Source organism: Bos indicus, chromosome 15 (assembly GCF_029378745.1).
Source record: "Bos indicus isolate NIAB-ARS_2022 breed Sahiwal x Tharparkar chromosome 15, NIAB-ARS_B.indTharparkar_mat_pri_1.0, whole genome shotgun sequence".
Lineage (NCBI taxonomy): Eukaryota > Metazoa > Chordata > Mammalia > Artiodactyla > Bovidae > Bos > Bos indicus.
In genome coordinates this window covers 78,468,409-78,492,719 of record NC_091774.1, presented here as the reverse complement: position 1 = coordinate 78,492,719, position 24,311 = coordinate 78,468,409, and the positions used below count along the sequence as shown (strand labels likewise).

Sequence of the window (24,311 nt, the reverse complement as noted above, 5' to 3'; positions counted from 1 at the left end):
GACCTTATTTTTTTAAAACAAACTTCATATATATATTTTTTATAATTTTTTTGACCTTGTTTGTTTTTTTTTTTTTCTTCTTCTTCTTTTCTTTAACATTGTATTTTTGAAATTCCAAACTCTACTCTAGATTTTTAATTTTAGCTTTTTGGTATTTGTTATCAATTTTGTACCTATACTTTTTTTTATAATTTCTGTGACTTTTTTTTTTCTCTGTTTCTTTCTCTTCTTCTTTTATATAACATTGTATATCTGAAATTCCAAACGCTACTGTAGATTTTTAATTTATGCTTTTTGGTAATTGTTAACAATTTTGTACCTGTATTTTCTTTAAAATTTTTGTGACTTCGTTTGTTTTTGTTTGTTTGTTTTTTTCCTCTCTTTCTTTTTCTTCTTCTTTTTTTTTAACATTGTATTTTTGAAATTCCAAACTCTACTCTAGATTTTTAACTTTTGCTTTTTGGTATTAGTTATCAACTTTGTACCTATATTTTCTTTACAATTTTCGTGACCTTGTTTGTTTTTGTTTGTTCATTTTTTCCCTCTTTCTTTTCCTTCTTTTCTTTAACATCGTATTTTTGAAATTCCAAACTCTACTCTAGATTTTTAATTTTTGCTTTTATGTATTTGTTACCAATTTTGTACCTTTAAGAACCCAATCTTCAGTACCCATTTTTTACTAGGGAACGAGATTACTGGCTTAACTGCTCTCTCTCCCTTTGGACTCTCTTTTTTCTCCACCAGGTCACCTGTGTCTCCTCCCTAACCCCTCTCTACTCTACCCAACTCTGTGAATTTCTGTGTGTTCCAGATGGTGGAAAACACTTAGGGAACTGATTACTGGCTGGATCTGTCTCCCTCCTTTTCATTCCCCACTTTTATCCTCCTGGCCACCTCTCTCTCCTTCCTCCTTCTTCTCTTCTCTGTATAACTCCGTGAACATCTCTGACCGGGCCAGTTGTGGAATGCACATAGGAAGTGATTACTGGCTAGCCCACTTTCTCCTCTATTGATTCCACCTCATCTCTTTCGGGTCACCTCTAACTTCCTCCTCCCACTTCTCTTCTCCATGTAATGCTGTGAACCTCTCTGGGTGACCCTCATGGTAGAGAAACTTTTCATCCTTAACGTAGATGTTTTATCAATGGTGCTGTATAGAAGGAGAAGTTTTGAAACTACTGTAAAAATAAGACCGATAACTGAAAGCAGGAGGCTTAAGTCCAAACCCTGACTCCAGGGAACTCCTGACTCCAGGAAACATTAATTGACAGGAGCTCATCAAACACCTCCATACCGACACTGAAACCAAGCACCACACAAGGGCCAACAAGTTCCAGGGCAAGACATACCAAGCAAATTCTCCACCAACAAAGGAACACAGCCCTGAGCTCCAAGATACAGGCTGCCCAAAGTCACCCCAAAACCACAGACATCTCATAACTCATTACTGGACACTTCATTGCACTCCAGAGAGAAGAAATACAGCTCCACCCACCAGAACACCGACACAAGCTTCCCTAACCAAGAAACCTTGACAAGCCACCTGTACAAACCCACACACAGCAAGGAAACGCCACAATAAAGAGAACTCCACAAATTGCCAGAATACAGAAAGGACACCCCAAACTCAGCAATTTAAACAAGATGAAGAGACACAGGAATACCCAGCAGATAAAGGAACAGGATAAATGCCCACCAAACCAAACCAAAGAGGAAGAGATAGGGAATCTACCTGATAAAGAATTCCGAATAATGATAGTGAAATTGATCCAAAATCTTGAAATCAAAATGGAATCACAGATAAATAGCCTGGAGACAAGGATTGAGAAGATGCAAGAAAGATTTAACAAGGACCTAGAAAAAATAAAAAAGAGTCAATATATAATGAATAATGCAATAAATGAAATCAAAAACACTCTGGAGGCAACAAATAGTAGACTAACAGAGGCAGAAGATAGGATTAGTGAATTAGAAGATAGAATGGTAGAAATAAATGAATCAGCGAGGAAAAAAGAAAAACAAATTAAAAGAAATGAGGACAATCTCAGAGACCTCCAGGACAATATTAAACGCTACAACATTTGAATCATAGGGGTCCCAGAAGAAGAAGACAAAAAGAAAAACCATGAGAAAATACTTGAGGAGATAATAGTTGAAAACTTCCCTAAAATGGGGAAGGAAATAATCACTCAAGTCCAAGAAACCCAGAGAGTCCCAAACAGGATAAACCCAAGGCGAAACACCCCAAGACACATATTAATCAAATTAACAAAGATCAAACAAAAAGAACAAATATTAAAAGCAGCAAGGGAAAAACAACAAATACCACACAAGGGAATTCCCATACGGATAACAGCTGATCTTTCAATAGAAACTCTCCAAGCCAGGAGGGAATGGTAAGACATGCTTAAAGTGATGAAAGAAAATAACCTACAGCCCAGATTATTGTACCCAGCAAGGATCTCATTCAAATATGAAGGAGAAATTAAAAGCTTCTCAGACAAGCAAAAGCTGAGAGAATTCTGCACCACCAAACCAGCTCTCCAACAAATAGTAAAGGATATTCTCTAGACAGGAAACACAAAAACGGTGTATAAATTCAAACCCAAAACAATAAAGTAAATGGCAACGGGATCATACTTATCAGTAATTACTTTAAACGTAAATGGGTTGAATGCCCCAACCAAATGACAAAGACTGGCTGAATGGATACAAAAACAAGACCCCTACATATGTTGTCTACAAGAGATCCACCTCAAAACAGGAGACACATACAGACTGAAAGTGAAGGGCTGGAAAAAGATTTTCCATGCAAATAGGGACCAAAAGAAAGCAGGAGTAGCAATACTTATATCAGGTAAAATAGACTTTAAAACAAAAGCTGTGAAAAGAGACAAAGATGGTCACTACATAATGATCAAAGGATCAATCCAAGAAGAACATATAACAATTATAAATATATATGCACCCAACACAGGAGCACCACAATATGTAAGACAAATGAAAACAAGTATGAAAGGAGAAATTAACAATAACACAATAATAGTGGGAGACTTTAATACCCCACTCACACCTATGGATAGATCAACTAAACAGAAAATTAAGAAGGAAACACAAACTTTAAACAATACAATAGACCAGTTAGACCTAATTGATATCTATAGGACATTTCATCCCAAAACAATGAATTTCACCTTTTTCTCAAGTGCACATGGAACCTTCTCCAGGACAGATCACATCCTGGGCCATAAATCTAGCCTTGGTAAATTCAAAAAAATAGAAATCATTCCAAGCATCTTTTCTGACCACAATGCACTAAGATTAGATCTCAATTACAGAAGAAAAACTATTAAAAATTCCATAACCAACAAACCACGGAAGAAGTCAAAAAAGAAATCAAAATTTGCATAGAAATGAATGAAAATGAAAACACAACAACCCAAAACCTGTGGGACACTGTAAAAGCAGTCCTAAGGGGAAAGTTCATAGCAATACAGTCACACCTCAAGAAACAAGAAAAAAGTCAAATAAATAACCTAACTCTACACCTAAAGCAACTAGAAAAGGAAGAAATAAAGAACCCCAGGGCTAGTAGAAGAAATCTTAAAAATTAGGGCAGAAATAAATGCAAAAGAAACAAAAGAGACCATAGCAAAAATCAACAAAGCCAAAAGCTGGTTCTTTGAAAGGATAAATAAAATTGACAAACCATTAGCCAGACTCATCAAGAAACAAAGGAAGAAAAATCAAATCAATAAAATTAGAAATGAAAATGGAGAGATCACAACAGACAACACAGAAATACAAAGGATCATAAGAGACTACTATCAACAATTATATGCCAATAAAATGGACAATGTGGAAGAAATGGACAAATTCTTAGAAAAGTACAACTTTCCAAAACTGGACCAGGAAGAAATAGAAAATCTTAACAGACCCATCACAAGCACGGAAATTGAAACTGTAATCAGAAATCTTCCAGCAAACAAAAGCCCAGGTCCAGATGGCTTCACAGCTGAATTCTACCAAAAATTTAGAGAAGAGCTGACACCTATCCTACTCAAACTCTTCCAGAAAATTGCAGAGGAAGGTAAACTTCCAAACTCATTCTATGAGGCCACCATCACCCTAATACCAAAACCTGACAAAGATCCCACAAAAAAAGAAAACTACAGGCCAATATCACTGATGAACATAGATGCAAAAATCCTTAACAAAATTCTAGCAATCAGAATCCAACAACACATTAATAAGATCATACACCATGACCAAGTGGACTTTATCCCAGGGATGCAAGGATTCTTCAATAGCCGCAAATCAATCAATGTAATACACCACATTAACAAATTGAAAAATAAAAACCATATGATTATCTCAATAGATGCAGAGAAAGCCTTTGACAAAATTCAACATCCATTTATGATAAAAACTCTCCAGAAAGCAGAATAGAAGGAACATACCTCAACATAATAAAAGCTATATATGACAAAACCACAGCAAACATTATCCTCAATGGTGAAAAATTGAAAGCATTTCCTCTAAAGTCAGAACAAGACAAGGGTGCCCACTTTCACCATTACTATTCAACATAGTTTTGGAAGTTTTGGCCACAGCAATCAGAGCAGAAAAAGAAATAAAAGGAATCCAAATTGGAAAAGAAGAAGTAAAACTCTCACTGTTTGCAGATGACATGATCCTCTACATAGAAAACCCTAAAGACTCCACCAGAAAATTACTAGAACTAATCAATGATTATAGTAAAGTTGCAGGATATAAAATCAACACACAGAAATCCCTTGCATTCCTATACACTAATAATGAGAAAACAGAAAGAGAAATTAAGGAAACAATTCCATTCACCATTGCAACGGAAAGAATAAAATACTTAGGAATATATCTACCTAAAGAAACTAAAGACCTATATATAGAAAACTATGAAACACTGGTGAAAGAAATCAAAGAGGACACTAATAGATGGAGAAATATACCATGTTCATGGATTGAAAGAATCAATATAGTGAAAATGAGTATACTACCCAAAGCAATTTATAGATTCAATGCAATCCCTATCAAGCTACCAAGGTATTCTTCACAGAGCTAGAACAAATAATTTCACAATTTGTATGGAAATACAAAAAACCTCGAATAGCCAAAGCAATCTTGAGAGAGAAGAATGGAACTGGAGGAATCAACTTCCCTGACTTCAGGCTCTACTACAAAGCCACAGTTATCAAGACAGTATGGTACTGGCACAAAGACAGAAATATAGATCAATGGAACAAAATAGAAAGCCCAGAGATAAATCCACGCACATATGGACACCTTATCTTTGACAAAGGAGGCAAGAATATACAATGGATTAAAGACAATCTCTTTAACAAGTGGTGCTGGGAAAACTTGTCAACCACGTGTAAAAGAATGAAACTAGAGCACTTTCTAACACCATACACAAAAACAAACTCAAAATGGATTAAAGATCTAAACATAAGACCAGAAACTATAAAACTCCTAGAGGAGAAGATAGGCAAAAACACTCTCTGACATACATCACAGCAGGATCCTCTATGACCCACCTCCCAGAATATTGGAAATAAAAGCAAAAATAAACAAATGGGACATAATTAAACTTAAAAGCTTCTGCACAACAAAGGAAACTCTAAGCAAGGTGAAAAGACAGCCTTCAGAATGGGAGAAAATAATAGCAAATGAAGCAACTGACAAACAACTAATCTCAAAAATATACCAGCAACACCTACAGCTCAATTCCAGAAAAATAAATGACCCAATCAAAAAATGGGCCAAAGAACTAAATAGACATTTCTCCAAAGAAGACATACAGATGGCTAACAAACACATGAAAAGATGCTCAACATCTCACATTATCAGAGAAATGCAAATCAAAACCACTATGAGGTACCATTTCACGCCAGTCAGAATGGCTGCAATCCAAAAGTCTATAAACAATAAATGCTGGAGAGGGTGTGGAGAAAAGGGAACCCTCTTACACTGTTGGTGGGAATGCAAACTAGTACAGCCACTATGGAGAACAGTGTGGAGATTCCTTAAAAAACTGGAAATAGAACTGCCTTATGATCCAGCAGTCCCACTGCTGGGCATACACACTGAGGAAACCAGAAGGGAAAGAGACGCGTGTACCCCAATGTTCATCACAGCACTGTTTATAATAGCCAGGACATGGAAGCAACCTAGATGTCCATCAGCAGATGAATGGATAAGAAAGCTATGGTACATATACACAATGGAGTATTACTCAGCCATTAAAAAGAATACGTTTGAAACCAGTTCTAATGAGGTGGATGAAACTGGAGCCTATTATACAGAGTGAAGTAAGCCAGAAAGAAAAACACCAATACAGTATACTAACGCATATATATGACATTTAGAAAGAGGGTAACAATAACCCTGTGTACGAGACAGCAAAAGAGACACTGATGTATAGAATAGTCTTATGGACTCTGTGGGAGAGGGAGAGGGTGGAAAGATTTGGGAGAAACATGTATAATATCATGTATGAAACGAGTCGCCAGTCCAAGTTCAATGCATGATACTGGATGCTTGGGGCTGGTGCACTGGGACGCCCCAGAGGGATGGTATGGGGAGGGAGGAGGGTTCAGGATGGGGAACACATGTATACCTGTGGCGGATTCATTTCGATATTTGGCAAAAACAATACAATATTGTAAAGTTTAAAAATAAAAAAAAATTAAAAAAAAAAAACTATCTTAGATGCTACAAAGACGGGAAGTCTCCCAAGTCCAGGCTCATGAGAAGCCTTGTAGTTTCACTTCTCCCCGCGAGCTCCCCTTGACCCTGAAGATCTTCCTCATGGCATTTTTCACCTCACTGTTCCTCAGCGTGTAGATCAGAGGGTTCAGCAAAGGTGGCATGACGATGTTAAAGAGGATGACGAGTTTGTCAGCGGCCAGGGTGGTGGAGGGTCGAATGTACATGAACATGGGGGGCAGCAGGACCAGAAGCACAGTGATGATATGTGAGCCGCATGTGGACAGAGCCTTGCGCCGGCTCTCAGAAGACCGGCTTCTCAGGTTCAGTAGGATGACCACATAGGAGATGATAAGGATGATGAAGGACACTAAAGAAATCATGCCGCTGTTGGCCACCACGATGAGCCCCACCACGTAGGTGTCCGCACAGGCCAGCTTCAGCAGGGGATGGACGTCACAGAAGAAGCTGTCGATCTCGTTGGGCCCACAGAAGGGCAGCTGGACCGTGAGGAGCGTCTGCAGGATGGAATGCAGGAAGCCAGCCACCCAGGAGGCCCCCGCCAGCAGGCCGCACTTCCGGCGGCCCATGATGGTCGCGTAGTGCAGGGGCCGACAGATGGCCACATAGCGGTCATAGGCCATGGCCGTGAGGAGGAAGATCTCGGTGCCACCAAAAAAGTGGGCAGAAAAGAGCTGGGTCATGCAGCCCTCGAAGGAGATGGTCTTGCGCTCCACCAAGGTGTCAGCAATCATCTTGGGTGTGGAAGCGGATGGATAGCACATGTCGGCAAAGGACAAGTGGCAGAGGAAGAAGTACATGGGAGCGTGCAGGGTCTTGCTGGCGTTGATGGTGACGATGACCAGAAGGTTCCCCAGGACCGTGAGCACGTGTAAGAGAGAGAAGACCAGGAAGCAGGCACGTTGCATCTCCCGGCTCCAGAAAAGGCCGAGCAAGACGAACTCAGTCACGTTGTTCTTGGCGCCCATGGATTGTCTATCCTGAGCACTGACAATCTGGTTAGGTCTGCAAGGACACAAACTGCAGGATATAAGAAAGCTTCCCATAGAGAAGGGGCTTATGGACACAGTGGGGGGTAGGGAGGGCGGGATGAACTGAGAGAGCATTATTGACGTATATACATAGGCTGCCATGTGTAAATAGATAGCTAGTGAGAGACTGCTGTAGAGCACAGGGAGCTCAGTTTAGTGTTCTGTGATGACCTAGAAGGGGAGGGATGGGGGGATGGGAGAGACGCTCAAGAGAGAGGGGATATATGCATTCTCATAGCTGAATCATGGTTGTTGTACAGCAGAACTTTGCAAAGCAATTACAGTCCAATTTTAAAAATAAATTGAAAAAAAATTACAGATAGTTTCCCAAATCCAGGAGTCAGTACACTGTATTCAAGTCTGATAATGATTTTAACACCCTGTTTCAAAGGGTGTTAAAACTAACATTCATAACTCCTTTCTATGCCATAGCTAAAATACAGTATGTGGAAAACATTTTGTTATCTAGAACCTCTAAGATTTCATGCACAGATCTACCCTAGAACATACATATATCAGAACACAGACCAGAGACAGACCTGGCAAAAGAGGAAAGCATGTAAAACAAATAAATGAAATAATAAGTGACTGCATGAACAAATGTCTCAGATACTAAATTTATAAGTGATTAAGATATAAAAAATTGCATTAAATTCAACAAAAATTGTTGAGCCCTCTAAGTGCCAACAAACATTGTCACTGATCCTTAAGTGCCTAGAACCATATCAAATGTCCTTAACCACAGAGGTGTGTATAGCATATAATTTAAAAACTTAAAAGGGGAAGGTGAGAGATGCTAACATTACAAAGCTGGGCTTTGTGTACATCAATCAGTAAGTATGAAAAACCACCATAAGTACCTCAGTAACAACCAGAGAGTGCTGGATGGTAATTACTTCATAGTCAAGGGCAGGTTGGTAGAGTGTAGGGGAAAAGGAAGGGAAATCATACAAGACTGTTCTGAGTAGTGCTTTTATCACAAGTGTCTTGTTATCATGGCTGTTGAAAAACAAAAACGGCAAATAACATTTATGAATAGCAGAACAGTAAAGTGATAGTTGCTCAGTCATCTCTGACTGTTTGCGACCCCATGGACTACAGCCACACCAGGCTCCTCTGTCAATGGGATTCTCCAGGCAAGAATACTGGAGTGGGTAGCCATTCCCTTCTCCAGGGGACTTTTAGGGATTGAACCTGGGTCTCCCACATTGCAGGCAGATTCTTTACCGTCTGAGCCATCAGTGAAGCCCAGCAGAACAGTAAAGATGATCACATCTGGGGACTTTCCTAGTGGTCCAGTGGCTAAGTCTCCACACTCCCAATGCCAGGGGCCCAGGTTCAATCCCTGGTCAGGGAACTGGATCGCATGTGCCACAACTAAAGATCCTGAGTGCCACAACTAAGAAAGGGCCAGTCAAATAAACAAATATAATAAGTATGTTTTTAGAAAGATGATCACACTGTATGTGATCAACTCTAGTCCCTACATTCCCAGGCGACTTAGGATCCTGGAAAAGGTTCACAGAAGACAGAGAGGACGACTCGAAACACTTGGGACATTGACCCACAGAGGCTGACACAAAGAATTCACACTCAGAGCCTCTTCCACTCCTTCCTACCTCCAATTCCAGGTCCCAGACACACTGCTTGTCTTTAAGCGGTTGAATCTGCTTTAAGCTGAAAATTAAAACAATAAACAATGACAATGCCAGAGGCAAGAACAAGGGAAAAATTGTCATGCCCTGGGATATTACCCAGACTTATTTAGCATCTCCCTTATCCAGAAGTTTCCTAAAATCCAGGATCTTACAGCAAGATTCTTCTACTCCCTGCTCAACTACTCCCTGCTCAAATTGTGCAAATGCTTTGATCAGATGGTTAAATTCACCCACAAGGCAGACAGGAGAGATAGCACTGGAAATAGCCAGTTCCTGCCAGCCACTGAAGGAGAATGCTATAAAAAAAATAATGATACAATCATTGTGCACACCCCAAAACAGATTTTGATAGCAGATAAATAATCTAACCATTATTTCCATGAAAAAAAAATGTCTGCCATATTTTATTTAGTCTTGTAATAAATGTAAAATACACCCATTGTTTCTATCTGGCATTTTGTCATGCTGAAAAAAAAGACATTCTGATGTGAAATCAAATGCTTGGAATTGCACAGCTGGTGTTCAGGCCATCAAATGAAAACTGCTTGGGAGGCAGTATCACAGTCAGCAAGAAGCCAGCCACTAGAGACAAATTCTGTGAAACTGATTTCCAGTTCTTCCAGTCCCTCTCTGGATGACATTGGACAAGTTGCTTGACCCCTTAGAAACTCTGTTTCCTCCTATATCAGATAATAATACATATCACCTAGGCTGCCATTATAAGATAAGGGAAGAGTATTTGGGACTTCCCTGGTGGCACAGTGGATAGGAATCCTCCTGCCAATGCAGGGGACGTGGGTTCAATCCTTGGTCCAGGAAGACTCCACAAGCTGCAGAGCAAGTAAGCCAGTGTACCACAACTTTTTAAACCCACACACCATAATGAAAAATAGCTGCTGCTCGCTACAAACATAGAAAATCTGTACACAGCAGCAAAACCCAGTGCAACCAAAAATAAATAAATAATTTTTTAAAGAAAAGAGCATTTAGCCCAGTTATTTGCCCTTAGTAGGTGCTCAGTAAATACCAAGTATTATTAGGCCTCAATGGTTTCACGTCATTCTCAGGTGGGAGATTGGTTTGCAAGGGCCATCTCCTAGGATTTATTGCCAAGGTGATTTGCCATTTAATTTCCAAACATTTTTATTAAATTTCTAGTACGAAGAATCATTAAACTTGGGATATCTAATGAGCAAGACGGTCATCCACCTGCTCTTAAAGCCAATTCCTCTGAGGACAAAGAGGGAACAACATGCTTGGGTGATGCAAGTCAAGATTTGTTCTCACTTCCCTTTCTCTCATGAGACTCTCTTCTGACCCAGACGCTCCCAGAGAACATCATCTTAATCATATGAACTTTACTTTTATGATTTTTATCATAAAATAATGAAATAATACATGCCTTTGTTATTTAGTCCAGAGTATATGTTTACTGTCCTTATCCCCATTTTACAGATAAGGAAAATTAGGCTCAGGGAGATTAGCTAATTTGCTCAAGTTCAGCATATTCACTAGAGATACTTTGGAAAGTAGTGAAAATACTATTAGAAGTTAGAAGTCATTATTATTACAGAGAGCTTCTTTTGGTTGTTTCCTTCAGTTATGAAAACATTTTTATGAATTTGAAAGAGATGTATACATAGTATTATATTCAGCATTTTCCCTTAACACTTTCTTTAAGCATTTCCCCAAGGCGATAGTTTTCAAGAGATTGTTTTTAACGGTGCATCTTAAAACACATACCCTAATTTATTTGACTATTTTTTTTTTTATTTATGAGCTTTGAGTTGCTCCCTATTTCATACTCCAGTGTATGGCCTCCCTCTGTAAATATCTTGGGATCAATTTCTTGGAATGGGAAGACTGAGGTAGAGGGCATGACGATTTTTTAGGGTCCAGCTAGAATCTCACGCAGTTTGAAACAATATCATTTGCTGTTCCCAGAAGTAAACACTGATGAAATAAGAATGCTCATTAACTCCCAACACAGACCACTTTTCCCCAACCTAAACATCTCCATACACCTTCAGCCTCTCCTCCAAGGACTCATTTCTGTCCTTGTTTCCTCCAAGGTTCTTTCTGGTTCCCCCCAAAGTCCTCACACCACCCTTAACCTGTAAACACATCTTTGGACCTTGCAGCCTGTGAGGACCTGAACAAGACTGCGTGGAGTGCAAAAAGGACTTTTCACCTCTTGCGGTTCATGCTGCCGTCACCCTGGCAAAGCTGCCGCGGGTCAGGCACGGCTCATGACCTTCATTCACGCATTATGCGAGTTCACACTCATAACAAACCTTTAAGACAACTATTACTATTCTCACTTCGGAGGTGAGGAAAAGGAAGCTCAAAAACTTTAGTGTTTATGGGACTTGCTCGAGGTCACTGATAGCAAACACCGTGACAGGTGTTACAAGCTGACCTGAAAGACACTTGTACACCTTATTGTCAGAGAGGTCTCCCTATTGCAGTTGTGAATGAAAACAGTTGCCTGCTGTATCCGCAAGCAAAGGATGCTGCAGCCATCAAGCCGTCACATTACAGCCACACCTCCAGTGAGCCCTGAGGGAACTCAGGTTGGAAAGAGGACGCCTGACATCTAGCAGCCACCTGCTGCAGCCATCCTCAAGGGCACTCCCTGAGGAGACTGGGATGAGGAAAGCAGAGAGCTGAGTGCATCTCAAAGGGGCAATTTCAGGGAGCCCAGACTCCTGCATCCTCCCACACTTAGAAAAGTGCTGAATTCGTCAACTGGAGCTATCTGGTTTTCTTTAGTTAACAATAATCTTTGGTGTTCCAACTGCCTGGTCTTTGTTGCAAAAACTTCTATATATCTTGATTCCTGTCCCTGCATCTTCAGACCAGTCCCTCAGAGTTATCTGAGAGGCTGTGTCCCTAGCTTAAATCCTCAGTTTTGTCCACCAAATAAAACATAATTCTAAACTTCTAGGTTGAGCCTTTTTTTTTTTTTTCAGTCAATACAACAGTCCCCGCACCCCTATTGCAACCATTTCCTCCTACTCTCTCCCCTACAGTACTTGCTACTCTAAACCTACTGAAAATTTTCAGGTGATTAACATAGAGTTGACTTTGCCCAAAAGCAGCAGCTTGAAACCCTGAAAAGGGCATTGACCTGGAAGTCAAAAGACCTCAGTATTAGTCCCAGCTTTGTTGTTTGCAGTCACCTCAAACAACTCTCTTTCTCTCTCTGCCTGGTGCCCTATTTCCCCATCTATTCAAAATGATAGTAAGACAAAGTACTATGATTTTAAGCTGGGAAAGTAGAAATACACAGCCTTCAGGTTAATTTCACTGATAAACATCATCAATATCGTGGTGAATTTTAAAATAACTAGAAAGCAAGTAAATACCTTTGTATGATTACTCACGTCTTTCACTCCCTTGCTTAGGCGTTAGTGGGGGTTTGGGGTATACATTTCATATTTCCCATGCCTTACATTGAATTTGATTGAGCTCACACGAGTTTTCAGATATATTCTCTCTCTTGAAAGAGAAAGGAAATTTGTAATGCAATTTAGAAACATTTTTACCTTAAAAGATTAAAATGTCAGTAAGTCTTTTAAGAGGCTTTCAGACTTAGGTATCTAAGGAGTCACTGACATGAACGACTACCTTGCCAGCTGGGCTTTGGGGAAAGGGTGCTAAGACTGTGCCTCAGTGAAATACACTCTGGAATCTGCTCGAATTTCCAGGAAGTTGACTGGTGTCAGGGACCACACACCAGGACAGCCCATGGGAAAAGCTGGGAACTCAGCCTTCTCTGCGTACTCTGATCCTTCCATTCTGCCTTCAGCAACCCCCAGCCAAGGACGGGGCATTCATATGGCAAGCCTCTAAATAATAAAATATCTGTGAAAACACTCTCTGAGTCTGAACATCTCCACAAGTAGAGGGAATGGTCACCCAGGCACGAAGACATTTGCTTGCATTTATTAAGCAATGCTGTATGCCAAGCCCTACAGGGAGCACTTAAAATGCATCATCTCAGTAAATCCACTCAACAATACTTGGAGAAAGCTATGATGCTTGTTTCTCTTTTTCAGATGAGGGAAATAAGGATTAGAGCAAATGAGTGACTTGGCCAACTTCTCAGACCAGTAAAAGTCAGAGCCAGAAATGCAACCCAAGGTACACAGCTCCAAAGTCATGCTCTCAGTTGCTGCACAACACTCCTGACTAGGAAAGTAGGAGCATTTGATCATCCAAAAAGGAGGGAGATGACGGCTGAAGGCAGCAGACAGAAGCTCAGCGATGAGAGGTGAGCACAGGCTACATCGGACCCTGGAAAAGACGCTTTCGGGGCATCCCTGCTTTGTAACCACAAAAATGCCATGTCTTCAGGAAAAAAAAATCAAGACAAAAGGAGAACAATTACATCAATACGGTGACGGTGCATGGGGAGGAAGCTGGAAAAATTCAATTCCTTTATTTCTTTAAATTACTCAGATGAATTCCACAAATATGTTACAAATTCTGGAATGCTTCTTTTTAAATCTCTAAATCTTTACAGTAGAGTGAATTTCAATTTTTCATCTAGATACATTTAACTTTGTTTAAAATAAGGTGATCTAAAAAAGGAAATTTTCTCAAATAAATAATTCTATGATATATTGCTGTTGTTTAGTCACTAAGGTGTGTCCAACTCTTGCAACTCCATGGACTGTAGCCCACCAGGTTCCTTCTGTCCATGGGATTTCCCAGGCAAGAATACTGGCTGCTGCTGCTGCTAAGTCACTTCAGTCGTGTCCGACTCTGTGCGACTCCATAGTCGGCAGCCCACCAGGCTTCCCCGTCCCTGGGATTCTCCAGGCAAGAACACTGGAATGGGTTGCCATTTCCTTCTCCAGTGCATGAAAGTAAAAAGTGAAAGTGAAGTCGCTCAGTTGTGTCCGACTCTTAGCGATCCCATGGACTGCAGCCTACCAGGCTCCTCCATCCATGGATTTTCCAGGCAAGAGTACTGGAGTGGGGTGCCATTGCCTTCTCCATGGTTGCTATTACTTTCTCTAGGAGATCTTTCTGACCCAGAAATCAAACCCGCATTTGCATTAGCAAGCAGGTTCTTTACCACTGAGCCACCAGGGAAGCCCCTCTATGATATGTATGTGTGTGTGTATATATATATGTGTGTGTGTGTGTGTGTGTGTGTGTGTGTGTGTGTGTGTGTGTATGTTTACTGTATAGCAAAAAAAGAAAATGGCTGAAGCGGAAGGATTCTAGTGATGCCGTGGGAATATGAAAATAAATCAATTTGACACTTTATGCATTTAAAGGCAAGGACCTGAGAAACACTAAGATACTGTGCAGCAGGACTTCTATCTTTGTACTGAGAACAAAACAGAGAAAGCACAGACCAAGTGAAAACATCTGTTTTCTGTAAGAGTCCCTGGTTGGTTCAGGTTTATTCTAGCTAGAGAGTCCCCCAGAAAACCATGACTACATGAGAACTGACCTTAGTGAGCTCCACCCTCCTAGCTGAGCAGTGAGAATAAAGGACTCTGGCTGGAGAAGTGAAAGGTCTCAGGAAACTTTTAAGCACAAAGTGTTCAGGGAATCTTACACAGAATTTCCACAGGCAAAGCCATTGTAGAGCTTGGACACCTCTGCTTCTGAAGTGTCAGCAACACACATTCATGGTTGGCAAGAGCACCTTGAGGTTTGCTAATGAGACCCCAAAGGCATTACAATCCAATTAGAGGAGGGGGCCACAGAGACAGGCACAGCTCTCTTGTCGCATTAACTTAGTGGCTCAGACAAACCACCACGCCGTGCTTTGCTGTGTCCAACTCTTTGCGACCCAATGGACTGCAGCCCACCAGGCTCCTCTGTCCACAGAAACCACTTTTTTATCCCAACTTTGAATTTCCGTACCAAATCATCCCAAACTCATTCACTCAACTATATTTATTAAGTCACTACTACATACAGGGAACAGTTCCCTGTTATCAATTTTTTCTGATGACACAAAACTGTGTTATCAGAATTTTGCCAAGAGAATGCACTGGTCATAGCAAACACCTCTACCAACAACACAAGAGACATGGACATCACCGGACCGTCAATACCGAAATCAGATTCTTTAGCTGAAGATAAAGATATTCTTTAGCCAAAGATGGAGAAGCTCCAAACAGTCAGCAAAAACAAGACCAGGAGCTGACTGTGGCTCAGATCATGAACTCTTTATTGCAAAATTCAGACTTAAATTGAAGAAAGTATGGAAACCACTAGACCATTCAGGTATGACCAAATCAAATCTCTTATGATTAAAGAGTGGAAGTGACAAATAGATTCAAGGTATTAGACCTGATAGAGTACCTGAAGAACTATGGAAGAAGGTTTGTAACACTATACAGGAGGCAGTGATCAAAACCATCCCAAGAAAAAGAAATGCAAGAAGGCAAAATGGTTGTCTGAGGAGGCCTTACAAATAGCTGCGAAAAGAAGAGACGCAAAAGGCAAAGGAGAAAAGAAAAAATATATCCACCTGAATGCAGAGTTCCAAAGAATAGCAAGGAGAGATAAGAAAGCCTTCCTAAGTGGCCAATGCAATGAAATATAGAAGAGCAATAGAATGGGAAAGACTAGAGATCTCTTCAAAAAAGTTTAGAGATACCAAGGGAAATTTTCATGCAAAGATGAGCACAATAAAGGACAGAAATGGTAGGGATCTAACCGAAGCAGAAGATTTTAAGAAGTGGCAAGAATACACAGAAGAACTGTATAAAAAAGATATTAAAGACCCAGATAGCCATGATGGTGTGATTCCCTCACTAAAACACAACTGCATTCATTTCACATACTAGCAAAGTAATGCTCAAAATTCCCCAAGCTAGGCTTCAACAGTACATGAACTGAGAACTTCATGATGTCCAAGTTGGATTTAGAAAATGCAAAGGAACCAAACATCAAATTGCCAACATCCGTTGGTTCATAGAAAAAAACCAACAGAATTTCAGAAAAACATCTATTTCTGCTTCACTGACTATGCTCTAAAGCCTTTGACTGTGTGGATCACAATGAACTGTGGAAAACTGTGAGAGATGGGAATATCAGACCATTACCTGCCTCCTGAGAAACTTGTATGTATGCAACAGTTAGAACCAGACATGGATGAACTGGTTCCAAGTTGGAAAAGGAGTACATCAAGGCTGTATATTGTCACCTAGCTTATTTAACTTATATGCAGAGTATATCATGTGAAATGCAGGGCTGGATAAAGCACGAGCTGGAATCAAGATTGCCAGGAGAAATATCAATAACCTCAGATATGCAGATGACACCACCCTTATGGCAGAAAGTGAAGAGGAACTAAAGAGCCTCCTGAGGAAGGTGAAAGAGGACAGTGAAAAAGTTGGCTTAAAATTCAACATTCAAAAAACTGAAATCATGGCATCCAGTCCCATCACTTCATAGCAAATAGATGGGGAAACAATGGAAATAGTGACAGACTTTATTTTGGGGGGCTCCAAAATCACTGCAGATGGTGACTGCTGCCATGAAATTAAAAGATGTTTGCTCCTTGAAAGAAAAGCTATGACAAACCTAGACAGTGTATTTAAAAAGCAGAGACACTACTTTGCCAATAAAGGTCCACCTAGTCAAAGCTATGTTTTTTCCAGTAGTCATGTACGGATGCAAGAGTTGGACTACAAAAGAGGCTGAGTGCCAAAGAATTGATGATTTTGACCTGTGTTTCTGGAGAAGACTATTGAGAGTCCCTTGGAATGCAAGGAGACCAAAGCAGTCAATCCTAAAGAAATCAGTCTTGAATATTCATTGGAAGCAATGATGCTGAAACTGAAACTCCACCTGATGGAAAGAGCTGACTCACTAGAAAAGACCCTGATGCTGGGAAAGTTTGAAGGCAGGACGAGAAGGGGACAATTGAGGATGAGATGGTTGGATGACATCACCAACTCAATGGACATGAGTTTGAGCAAACTCTGGGAGATGGTGAAGGACAGGGAAGCCTGTAAAATGAAGATGAAGTCAGGGGGAAGTACATAGACAAAATGCATAGATGAGGTTTTGTAAAGTTGCCAGAAGTTGCTACTGAATTTGCTCCCAACATCCCATATATCACAGAAAAGAAAGAAATATAAACAATGATATGATTCAGCATCTAGTTCAGTTCAGGCGCTCAGTCGTGTCCAACTCTTTGTGACCCCATGAATTGCAGCACGCCAGGTCTCCCTGTCCATCACCAACTCCTGGAGTTCACTCAGACTCACGTCCATCGAGTTGGTGATGCCATCCAACCATCTCATCCTCTGTCGTCCCCTTCTCCTCCTGCCCCCAATCCCTCCCAGCATCAGAGTCTTTTCCAATAAGTCAACTCTTCGCATCAGGTGGCCAAAGTATTGGAGTTTCAACTTCAGCATCAGTTCTTCCAACGAACACCCAGGACCGATCTCCTTTAGAATGGACTAATTGGATCTCCTTGCAGTGCAAGGGACTCTCAAGAGTCTTCTCCAACACCATAGTTCAAAAGAATCAATTCTTCGGTGCTCAGCTTTCTTTATAGTCCAACTCTCACATCCATACATGACCAATGGAAAAACCATAGCCTTGACTAGACGGACCTTTGTTGGCAAAGTAATGTCTCTACTTTTGAATATGCTATCTAGGTTGGTCATAACTTTCCTTCCAAGGAGTAAGCGCCTTTTAATTTCATGGCTGCAATTACCATCTGCAGTGAGACACTACATAATTAAGAAATATTTAAGACAAGGAAAATCTGCCCTAGAAATGTAATGACATTAATGATTATTATTTAACTTTTAGATATGATAATTGTATTATGGTTATGTTGTATAGACAGATCTGCAAACATTCAAATGATATCGTGTCTGGAATTTACTTCAACTTACAGATGAAACAAGATTGACCATGGGTTAATAATTGTTGAAACTGAGTAATGACTACATATGGCTTATTATAGTATTATCTCTACTTTTGAATATGTTTGACAATTTGCTAACACAAAACAAAGCATGTTTTGGTTGGAGAAAAATGTTGATTTCTGATTTCAGTCTTAGACTTTCTTATTTAATAGCTCTTGTGTGAAATTCCTTTAATCTCCATTTTTAACAAGTGCATCTCAGATCTCAGATTAATCTGACGCCAGTGGTCTCCAGATAACACTGAGTAAAGAAGACCAAGTAAACATTGTCTATATGGTTCAGAACAAAAGATGCTTTCCTAAAACAACTGTGTCTGAGACCTAAATAAGACAACACTGGGAAATTTAGTTAGACAATCAGGTCATGGAGGACTTGAAGCTTGTAGAGAAAGCTTGTAGGTAGTCCATGGTATCTTATAGGGAAAGTAATAATGTAACTGGATGGAGGAAACAGCCAAGACCAGACAGCTCTGATGATGAGATGCTAGGTGTTTCAGGGAACTGAATCAACATGGAAACACTGAACTAGAATAAACCCTAGAGGTCATCCAGAACAGCCTATCAGAATTCCTTCATCAACAATCCCTCCCATATGACCATGAGGACTTCATTTGAATACATTATTTTCTGTATCTTTTTAAACTTAATGCAATGAGCATGTATTACTTTGCAATTTTAAAAGGTAATAATGATAGCAATAATAAAATTGTTACATTCAAAAATCAAGGAAGTCTGAAGTTATCCAGTGAAGGGGAACTTTGTCCCTGCAATACTTCAATAGCCCAGAGGGTTCTGATTGGTGACCTTTATATTGGATATGAAGTACATAATAGATGTTAGGCTACAATTAGATGCTTTGGTGTTTAAAAAATTGAACCTAAGTTGTCTAGGAAATATGATCTTGCAGAGACCTTGCTCTTTAATACATTGTAGGGACCAAAGCACACTAGTTAGAAACACAAGTTCTAGAATCACACAGTCAAGGTCTGCAGCTCAACATCAGCTGTGCAACGTAAGGGCTCTTGGAGCAGCTTTGCCACCATTTATGTTTTGTGACCTTGGGCAAGTCACTGCCCCTCTGTGGTCTTCCTCGTCTGTCATAAAGGGCCTGAGCATGGCTCTTACATTCTGTGGTTCTTGTGGACTTGCCAAATGACCTTGAGTTCAGAGCAATATTTCTATATGGCAAAAGCCACTGTAATAATTCCTATTAGTGACCAGAAGTCAGTGAGTGCTCTCCACCTGGAGGCTATGTTTTAGGACCTTTCCTGGTTTTCATTCTTGCAGCTGACATGAGGTTGTCTTAGATCATGGAAAAATATTGGCTCCTAGTGTAAACTTAGCTGGGTTGGGAATATCCCCAGGAGTAGAACATAGCAACCCACTCCAGTACTCTCACCTGGAGAATCCCATGGACAGAGGAGCCTGGTGGGCTACAGTCTATAGGGTTGCAAAGAGTCGGACACCACTGAAGTGACTTAGCATGCACGTACACAGTGCAAACCACAAGGATTAAGGAGCATTAACGTGGACCTTCAGGGGCCATATCATTATTAAGGTATTGAACCAGGCTAACAGATCAGTCTAAGGCCTTAACTCTAAGAAGCCCAAGGACTGGTCAACTGAATCAGGGCACGGCAACAGGCAAATGGCATAACTGCAGTTTCTTGTAATTGACATAAAGGGAGGAGCATATTTCACAGCACTGTGTCTCTGGCCCTGTTGGGCTGCACACCACAGGCCTAAGAGGTTTTGCCCCACAGGCCCACCAGGCCTCTACCCCACAGGCCCACAAGGTCTCTACCCCAAGGGCCCACCACGCCTCTACGGCACAGGCCCACAAGGTCTCTACCCCACAGGCCCACCAGGCCTCTACCCCAGAGGTCTACAAGACCTCTATCCTGCAGGCCTGCCAGGCCTTTACTTGACCAGCATAAAGACTGAAGAAAAAGTCCAGAGTCAGCAACAGAAACAGTGGTTTAACAGGTAAGGAGAACTTACATGTTTGAAGCAAGGTCCTGGAGCAACTCATTACTATGTGCAGCAGACACAACAGGACATGGCGGCAGGCTTCGCTCTGGAGGCTAGGTAATCAGTTACAGGAGGAAATGACGCAAGGTCGGCTCATCAGTTACCCGGGAAACCAGCAGAGGGGCACGCCCCTTACCGCCCTTTTGATGAGCTATTGGAAACAATCATCAGCTGGGCCTGGGGCGAGTTTGTAGGAAGGTCAGTTCTGTGAGTAGGGTGCAGATGAAGCAGGCACTGGTCCAGCAGGGGACGTACGGGAGGACAGTCATCTAGGGTGGTCTGAGCATACAAACCCTCGACCCTTTCCTCAAAAGGCCGCCCAGGTGATTCTGCCTGTGTTAAGGAAGCAGTCGGCCTAAAATTAGCATTGAGAGAACACTTTCTGTTGCACCTTCTACTTACAAAGTGCAGCGCCTTCTCGCACTGCCATCATCCCTCTGCCTTAGCCAGACGGGGCAGGGGCTACTCAGGTTACATATGTAGTGACCGGAGCTGCAAACACTAAGAGCTGCACTTTGGCTCTTGCATCCAAAATCCCTGACTTTCCCGCTCCTTTTGCACCTGGGCCCCTGCTGTCTGCATAACAGGAAGGCTCCGGAACTATCCTCAGGTTTGCTGCTGGGTTTCCCTTCTCTCTTCATTTTCTACAGATATTATTTAATTGGGGGAAAAGTCCATGTAAGAAAATGTTTTACCACCCACTGTGGCTTCACTGGAAGTGCTTCCAAAATCTACAGTGTTTTCTGCATTGTGGGATTCTGTCCTGTGCAGAGTAGATGAAAACATTCAGATGTGCCAAAATTCTTGAGAAATAACAGAAAATCTGATGTGTAGGGTTTTAGATAATGGGGACTTTTTTGCCTGAAAATAACACCATGAAACAAATGTTAAAAACATGTGGGGTCAAGTACAGGCCCAGAGACATTACTTTGCCAACAAAGGTCCATATAGTTAAAGTTATGGTTTTTCCAGTAGTCATGTATGGATACAAGAGTTGGGTCATAAAGAAGGCTGAACGCCAAAGAATTGATGCTTTTGAACTGTGGTATTGGAGAAGACTCTTTAGAGTCCCTTGGACAGCAAGGAGATCAAACAAGTCAATCCTAAAGAAAATCAATCCTGAATATTCATTGGAAGGACTGATGCTAAAGCTGACGCTCCAAAACTTTGGCCACCTGATGTGAAGAGCTGACTCATTAGAAAAGAACCTGATGCTGGGAAAGATTGAAGGCAAGACTAGAAGGGGATGACAGAGGACAAGATGGTTGGATGGCATCACCAACTCAATGGACATGAGTCTGAGCAAGCTCCAGGAGATAGTAAAGAACAGGGAAGCCTGGCGTGCTGCAGTCTATGGTGTCTCAAAGAATCAGACACTACTGAGCAACTGGACAACAACACCTACTACATATAGAGTGCAGTATTGTGTTATCAATTTAGGGGAAAAGCTAGTATTAAGTATGAACTTGTCTGGTTTTGTCTTGTTTTTCTTAAGCAGCAGGGACAAGTTGGAACTAACCTAGCAACTTGACTACCACCTTATGTTAACAAAACATGTTGAAAAGTATTTCCACCCTGTGAATAGGGTAAGACAGACAACAGACAGTATACTATGTTGCCTAAAAGCAAGGGCTAAAGGGTCAATTTGCCTTGTTTAAAGGTTAACTTTGCCACCTGGTAGATACATAACTTTTAACAAGTGACTTAACATCTCCTGAATGCCATTTTCCCATCTGAATTTTTTTTCTATCTCAGATTTAAAGAAATCAATATAAAATTCACAATGATAGTAGGAGATATTAATACCTCCAAGGCTCAGACACAACCTCTACATGAACCCCAACCCCAGAACACACCCCCAATCAGGAGGGAACTCACAAGCCAGAACTTCTCCTTGAGGAGTGAAGGCTTTGTATCCCACTTCAAGCATCCCAACTTTTAAGACCTATACCCAAGAGATAAGCCCCCAACACATCCGGCTTTTAAAACCAACAGGGCTCATGTCCACAAGATTCAAAGGGCTATAGCAAACTAAGAAATGGCTCTTTAAAGGCTTGTGGGCAAACTCATCCACCTGAGTCCAGCACAGAAGCAGCCTTTCGAAAAAGCACCCAGGCTTTATGTCAAAGAGCTTTCCCAAATTAAATAGGTGTGAAACCCAATCCCTACCTATCTACTCTGCAGTTTTAACCAAAATTATCTGAGTATTAGCCAGATCCATGTACATTGGGGATAATAACACCTCCCCCAATGCCTACATTATGTGATGTCCTGCATATGACCACAGCTATGTCATACGTGGCTATGACTCTGTCAGCTCTAACACTGTTTATGATTCCCCAGGGTAGGTTTTCACATACAAGAAAATCACCATTTTCAGAACATATACAATGTGGTTAACTCTGTTGCAACATCTGGCTTTTCAGACTTTTCCTAAAGAAGCCACATCTCAGTTTTATGTCTCTGCTTCCCAGAAATGTGACTAAATGTGGATGTCAACCAAGGCTAAGAAGTGAGAGAACCAGGGAGATGTCTCTGAAGATGGTTTATCAACTGATAAAAGCCCAAACACCTAGAACTCTCAATGTAATTTACAAAGAATATGATAAACTTTTGCTAAGTCACTTCAGTCGTGTCCGACTCTGTGCGACCCCATAGATGGCAGCCACCAGGCTCCCCCATCCCTGGGATTCTCCAGGCAAGAACACTGGAGTGGATTGCCATCTCCTTCTCCAATGCATGAAAGTGAAAAGTGAAAACGAAGTTGCTCAGTCATGTCCGACTCTTAGCGACCCCATGGATTGCAGCCTACCAGGCTCCTCCATCCATGGGATTTTCCAGGCAAAAGTACTGGAGTGGGGTGCCATTGCCTTCTCCGATGATAAACCTAGACAGTGTATTAAAAAGCAAAGACATCACTTTGCTGACAAAGGTCCATGTAGTCAAAGTTATGGTTTTTCCAGTAGTCATGTATGGATGCAAAAGTTGGATCACAAAGAAGTCTGAGCACTGAAGAATTGATATCGAACTGTAGTGCTGGAGAAGCCTCTTGAGAGTTCCTTGGACTGCAAGGAGGTCAAACCAGTCAATCTTTAAGGAAATCAACCCATTCATTGGAAGGACTGCTGCTGAAGCAGAAGCTCCAATCCTTTGGCCACTTGATGTGAAGAGCGAACTCATTGGAAAAGGCCCTGATGCTGGGAAAGAGTGAAGGCAAAAGGAGAAGGGAGCAACAGAGGTTGAGATGGTTAGACAGCATCACTGACTCGATGGGCATGAATTTTGGCAAACTCCTGGAGATAATGAAGAACAGGGAAGCCTGGCATGCTGTAGTCCATGGGATCACCAAGAGTCAGAATGCAACTTAGCAACTGAACAACAACGTTTCACCCAATTCCCTTGACATTAACCACACACATAAAGTACAATACTTCTAGTTCCATACAAGTCTCACATTTTTTTAAATTTTGAAAAAGACTCTGAATGCTATGAGTCTCATGATACAGTCTGCAATTATAATAGAAAGAGACAATAGTGATATCATCCCAAGAGGGCTGAGCAGGCTGAGTCAACAACTGCGTGTTCAGAAGCGTTCACCCTGATTGGACGTGCTACATGTTCCGAGGCATGCCTTCACTTTCATTGAGGAAGGTCTTGCCCTGACTCTCTGGACTTGAACTTTAGATGCTTTCCCTGCTCAGCATGTAGGTAATTTCCTAAAGCCTGCCACTCCATAACCAAGCCACGGAACCTGGCCATAACCAATCGAGAAAGAAGTGTGAGCATATTATATTATGGTGACTTTAAACTTTTTTAAGGATTTGAATATTTTTATCAACATGAATCAACAAGATATATGTTTATAAAAATATTTGACTTTTATCAACATAAATCTTACATAAAATG

At 41.1% G+C, this 24,311-nt stretch overlaps 3 protein-coding genes across 4 annotated transcripts in view; all 3 read right to left on the bottom strand.

Moving 5' to 3' along the window:
• Positions 1–20,462, bottom strand: part of LOC109569951 (olfactory receptor 4B1-like) — a 62,562-nt gene extending 42,100 nt beyond the window's left edge. The window contains exon 1 of the mRNA XM_070804259.1: positions 20,376–20,462. The gene's annotated coding sequence lies outside the window, so the exon portion shown is untranslated. The remainder of the gene's footprint in view (positions 1–20,375) is intronic.
• LOC109569227 (olfactory receptor 4C12-like) overlaps positions 1–20,470 on the bottom strand; it is a 177,282-nt gene extending 156,812 nt beyond the window's left edge. For both annotated transcript variants that reach the window (XM_070804256.1, XM_070804255.1), the window contains exon 1: positions 20,376–20,470. The gene's annotated coding sequence lies outside the window, so the exon portion shown is untranslated. The remainder of the gene's footprint in view (positions 1–20,375) is intronic.
• LOC109569948 (olfactory receptor 4S1) lies at positions 60–20,377 on the bottom strand. Its single transcript, XM_070804251.1, has one exon. It carries the CDS (start codon positions 7,896–7,898, stop codon positions 6,783–6,785), a length of 1,116 nt encoding a protein of 371 aa, XP_070660352.1. The 5' UTR covers positions 7,899–20,377; the 3' UTR covers positions 60–6,782.
• Positions 20,471–24,311: the final 3,841 nt, after the last annotated feature.

Coding starts and splice junctions, on each gene's coding strand:
- LOC109569948 (XM_070804251.1), bottom strand. CDS start 7,898: ATGGCAGCCTATGTATATACGTCAATAATGCTCTCTCAGTTCATCCCG.